The following is a 5,705-nucleotide window of genomic DNA, read 5'->3' as shown; positions in this document are numbered from 1 at the left end:
AGTTTAAAGGTGGATTTTTAAACCTTGAGACATGTATTGTGTATGTGTGCCATTCAGAGGTTGAATGGGCAAGACAAAATACTATGGTACCTTTGAACAGGGTATGGTAGTAGCTGGCAGGCACACTGGTTTGTGTCAAGAACTGCAGCACTGCTGGGCTTATCACACTTAACAGTTTCCTGTGTTTAACAAGAATGGTCCACCAACCAAAGGATATCCAGGAAACTTGACACGACGACGGTGGGAAGCACTGGGGAGGGGAGGGGAGGGGGGGTGCAACACAATATTATAACTGTTATTTACATGCTAGTTGTTTCTAAACAGAAAAACAACCAGTAGAGGTCTATCATGACTCTGTCAAGCCATCTCCGCCTCCACTCCCCATCCTTCAACGTAGGCTGAGCCGACTAGACGTTTCAGCACCTGGGGCGGACTGTAGACAGGCAAAGCTGCTCGCTGATTGCTCGAGCCATCCTCGTTTGGCTTCTCCATTGGCTATCATCCTGTATTCACGTGAAGCAGTATGCAAATCGTCCGATAGCCTACCGATTGAAAACGCGGAGGCCATTAACAGTACAGCTGGACTGCAGAGGGGAAGGGGGCGTGCCACGCAGCGTTCAGGAACCTCAACCATATTTCATCGGAATGGCTAAATAACATTTTTTTCGATTTAGTTTTTAAAAAGTTAGTCCGTTTATTCACCAGCAACATTTAAAGTGTTTGTCTTTCCAATGAATTGCACAAGGTAAGCTCACAGTGCGTCAAAGATGAAGCGCTTCGATGCACAGTAAATAGATGGGACAATTATTTTGAACTGCGCAATGAAAGAACATGAAACGTTACTTAAATATAAACGTTTTTGAATGCCAGGTGATATTACCTCTGGCTGAAATATGATTAACTCACTGACCAATTTTATTTGACCTTGGAGACTGTTTCTTAATTGTTTTATTGACTGGCCATTCTATAGTGCAGGGTTTCCCCAACTCTGTCCTCCCACCTTCCCTGGGTGCACGTATTGGCTTCTGCCCTAGCGCTACACAGCTGATTCAAATAATCAATTATTGATGATGTTTTGGTTATTTGAATCAGCTGTGTAGTGCTAGGGCAAAAACCAAAATGTGTTCACCCAGGACCAAGTTTGTGAAACCCTGCCCTAGGCTACTGCCCAAAACCATTGCTACGAACTTAAACCTGTATGTGCCATTCTAGTGTAAGTAATAACGTTTTAAAGGTTGATAGCTATTTATTTTCTAGATTTTTGTAGGCCATTGCTTATTATAAACATGGTGGTTCGAACCTTGAATGTTGATGGGCTGACAGCTGTGGTATATCAAACCGTGTACCACGGATATGACAAGTATTTTTACTGTATTTTCACTGCTCTAATAACGTTGGTAACCAGTTTATAATAGCAATAATAATAGCAATAAGGCACCTCAGGGGTTTGTGACTGCGTTGCATAGTGCATAAGGACAGTCCTTATCCATTGTATATTGACAATTTGTTCTTAACTGACTAGTTAAATAAAATAAAAAAATATTGGCCATATACCACACCTCCTCCTGCCTTATTGCTTAATTATTTTTCTTGGGAATGAGGCCTGTTATAATTCTTTAAATTATGCAAAATAGCTCCCTACAACTAATTATTATAGCCTGCTGTAAACTATTTTGAGCATTATTGTCAGTCGATTTTCAAACTGTTCCAGGAACAAATGTATTATATATATATATACAAATCTGTGCCAGATTAATTTGGAGGACAGGTCTCTTAAAATTAATGACCTACGTCAGCAGGGGTCTGGGAGAAGGTAGCACGTCCAGTGAAATCAGGTCAGGGTTTCGCAGCTGCATTCGGAACGTTCCATGACTTAGTTAGACTACATTTGACTACTTTCAGTCTCACCTAAACGGATAACTATTTAGCCTTTAACCTTGTCTGGTGCTTGCTTGTTTTTCAACAGGGTCCTCCACATGTTGAACCCCAGGCCAATGCCAGGTCCCATAATGCCAGTAGATGTAGCCATGAGGATCTGCCTGGCAAGCTCTCCACCCCTCCGCAGCTTCCTCAGCACGTACGAGGACTGCCGATCGCGAAACCTGGTCAACCGTTACAAACCACTGAGGCCATGCATCAGCTCCAAGCAGCAGCTAGAGGACTCCAGCCTGGGATGGAAGAGCGCCAGGGCCAAGGGGAAGAAGCAGGTGGTCTTTGCCGACTCAAAAGGCATGTCCCTAACGGCCATCCACGTGTTCAAGGAGTTTGAGGAGGACCCACTGTCTGACCTGCAATTTGACCTGTCTGACCTGGCCAATGCCACCGCTGGCCTCAAGGTCTCCGTGGAGAAAAGTTTTACTCTGGATTTCCCACAGCCCGCTGCAGATTATCTGGACTTTAGGAACCGGCTCAAGAAGAACCAAGTATGTCTGGAAAACTGCATACTCCAGGAACGGTCGCTCACCGGCACTGTGAAAGTCAGGAACGTAAGCTTTGAGAAATCGGTCTCCATCCGGCTAACGTTTGACTCGTGGAAAACCCACACGGACATTGCTAGTACGTACCTAAACAATGTGTACGGTTGTTTGGACACTGACACCTTCGCGTTCACTGTCGATCTGCCAAGTTCTGTGCCCTCACAGGAGCGTGTGGAGTTTTGCATATGCTTCACCACCCAGGATCAGACATACTGGGACAACAACGATGAGAAGAACTACAAGTTGCTCCACAACGACACGGATGCAAACCAGACCAGCAACCCCATCATCCAGACCACCGCACCAGTGGAGTTCAAGAGCGACGGCAAGAGGCCGGAGATGGAGTTTGACCAGTTTGGGAGCCCGAGAACATCCAGTGGATTCTTCCCTGAATGGCAGAGCTGGGGACACATAGAGAATACAACCCCATACTGGTGAAGCAACAACGAGGCTTTTATGAGAAATCCACAAGCTTCTCCAACAGTATCAACTCCTAATTGCTTGATCTAAGAGGAGTGACAACAGAAAATGTAATAGTATGTACACATGAGTGCTGGCTGACACCCCCCCCCTCAACAGTGAAGATATAACCACAATCTGAACAGTTAAGATGTTCAAGTCAACAGTTGAGGTCATTGTGGGGCTTTAGAGTGGGCATGTTTGTTTTGTCACAATGGAAAGGTTCAGAATGGGTTTCTTTCTCTTCATGTTTGGGGGTATATGTGAAGGTATAGAAATCTACAAACAACAGTTTGAGCCTGTAAGCATCTTATCATCCAGTTAACCCCCTAATCACTGTGACCAGTACTCAACATAAAGCGTTGTGGTAAAATGCCGCCATAGCCACAAAAATATAGCTAGAATTAACGACAAATAGCAAAGTGCATTTTAAGGTTGAAATATCTAGAAATTGGTTTAGACTTTAAAAGTGTACACAATTTTTGTAGTGAATTTAAAAAATGTGGTAAATCATGAGTTGTTGTAACATAGATGCCTTCCTTTATAATGTTAATTTGATTGTCCATTAAGCTGTTTGTAATCTCGGCCACCAGCCCGCTCACTCTGTCGAGACTACTCTATGCGCCAGCAATCCGAGCCTGGGGATGAGGTTAAGCTGTTGGTAATACAATGGCATTACTTCACCACCTGTATACACAGCGAGTAGGGACTGGATTCAATCTGTATCGCGAAAGATCTGTTAAAATTTCAAGGTAATTTCCAATTGAGCTGACATATGCAGCGTTTACCGTAAATGCAGTCTCCACGAACATAGGAACATTACCTTTAAATTTAATTTGCTCTATAACTCGGATCTGTCGCAATACTCCAGCTCTACGGATTTAATCCAGCTCTAAGGCTTTTTCAAAAAGAGAAAGATAACTCCAGATTTGGGAGCCTGCACTTAGCATTTTGTACATGGAGATCTGTTTTGGTGAGTTTTATATCAACAGAATTAGCTTTACTTGCCCTGTAAGAGATGGAACTATTCCTTGCTGTTAGACATAAAGGTAAGCCATCAAAATGTCAGTATAACGTAAGTCGCCCGAATGTTGACGGACATGGTTGACAGTTCCAGGGCAGTCTTTGCACTGACCGAAATGCAGTATGCCTTTTAAATGTGAGAATGTGAAAGAATGAGACGTTGAAAGTGGAATAATTTGGTACAGCATGACGAACTTCATATTGAAGTTGCTTCAGTGTTTCATGGCACCGTTTGAGTGAAGACTTTCAGGTAAACAAAAAAGAAAAGCAATACAGGTAAATATGCATGACTATACCCCAGCATATTATCAATTAGGTGTAGGCCTAAATGGAGCACCTACCTTTGTTTTGCACAAAGCATTTCATACATACGTCCATTGTATTTTTGAAAAGCCTTTACATGCAAACACATTTTATATGCTCTTCCTAACCTCTTAATGTTTGCTGCTACTGTATGTAAGTGCTTTTCTATCTTCAATGTGTTTCATAAACCCGTGGTATGTGAATGCCCCTATGGGAAATAGGGGAAAGAGATTGAGGAGAGTGGGGATGTTATTTAAGGAATGTACGACTAAGTAAGGGAAGTGTTTAAAAGGGAAATGAATGGAAAAGAGGTCAGTGTTAGAGGGCTATGCCTTGGGACTGAGGCTTCAGAGTTTACCAGGAAGTGGTGAACATTGTCAGCTGCTTTGTTTGTTCAAGTGTAAATAAGCATGAGGCAGAATGCAAAGGGCTATGACACGAGCCATGGTGTCTAACCGCCAGCATCTTTTTCTACTGCAAGGAAGGGTCTCTGTGTGTGAAATGGTTTACTGTTTTCTCTGTTCCTTTCAGAAATAAAATCTAATGTTTATAGTGTGACAGACTCTTGACTTTTCAATCTGGATTTTAGGTTCACAAATATATTTTCTAAGAGGAATTATCCGGCTGGCATCACCTTCTCATGCAATACCATTGTCTAAGCCCAAGTAGACCCTCCTTAGACCTCGATTCAATCAGATCAAGCATTAACCGGCGATAGCCAAAACCGGCATGCCTGATGTTTCGGCGATGTCGGAGGTGGAACTGCATTGGAGCTTTCAAATTGGTGAGTAGCTGCTCTTGATCATTGTCACGAAGCCACACTTGTCCCACTCTCGTTAGAAGTTTAGAACGAGGAAGTGTAGGCTATATAGAAATAATGATGCTCAAATGTAAAATCATTAAATAAAATAGGATTTCTATCAGCTTAATTGAGGTCAAGACGACATCTACCATTCCAGTGGTAGAGGAGTTAAGAGAATTTAGAACGAACACAAACATCCCGAAACCTCGGGACTGTCTCTAAATGGATGCATCATAAATGTGGTCACCATAGCTGAGAGCAGTAGGTCAGGGTCTGGTCCATGCCTTGATGGTAGACTTATGTTTCCAGTGTCACGTGACGCACGGCGCGCAGAGAGCCTCACGTGATTTGAAGAATCCTGAAGAGACTAATAGCTATGCAGGGTAGGTTCATGGACAGCACTGGACAGACAGATGCCTCATTAACCAAGATGTGATGAGCTGCCAGATGTTTGAGCATATACTAGACGGGTCCAGACTGGACCAGACAGGTCGGTGATATTATTAGAGACAGAGAGAAGCTCAGAACATCATTGACTGTGTGTGCAAACATTTAGGACTGCCTGCTAGTCGTTTGCCCAAAAAGTTGTTGAGGTATTCTGTTTTCTTCAGGATGCACTGACCTGGAGTAACTTGGCATGT

The 5,705-nt window shown here is 43.2% G+C and overlaps 1 protein-coding gene across 2 annotated transcripts; it reads left to right on the top strand.

Annotated features, from left to right (window-relative positions):
* Positions 1 to 548: 548 nt before the first annotated feature.
* Positions 549 to 4,817, top strand: LOC124048178 (protein phosphatase 1 regulatory subunit 3C-B-like). 2 transcript variants are annotated; one of them, XM_046368691.1, is made up of 2 exons: positions 549 to 745; positions 1,967 to 4,817. In XM_046368691.1, the coding sequence occupies exons 1-2, from the start codon at positions 732 to 734 to the stop codon at positions 2,913 to 2,915; spliced, it is 963 nt and encodes a 320-aa protein (XP_046224647.1). In that variant the 5' UTR covers positions 549 to 731; the 3' UTR covers positions 2,916 to 4,817. The 2 variants fall into 2 exon arrangements, with proteins under 2 accessions (XP_046224647.1, XP_046224648.1); XM_046368692.1 differs by lacking the exon at positions 549 to 745 and adding an exon at positions 1,077 to 1,213.
* Positions 4,818 to 5,705: the final 888 nt, after the last annotated feature.

The sequence above is a fragment of the Oncorhynchus gorbuscha genome, linkage group LG11 (genome assembly GCF_021184085.1).
Source record: "Oncorhynchus gorbuscha isolate QuinsamMale2020 ecotype Even-year linkage group LG11, OgorEven_v1.0, whole genome shotgun sequence".
NCBI classification, from domain to species: Eukaryota; Metazoa; Chordata; class Actinopteri; order Salmoniformes; family Salmonidae; genus Oncorhynchus; species Oncorhynchus gorbuscha.
Note: the sequence above shows the minus strand (reverse complement) of the source record. Positions and strands in the feature narration are given on the sequence as shown.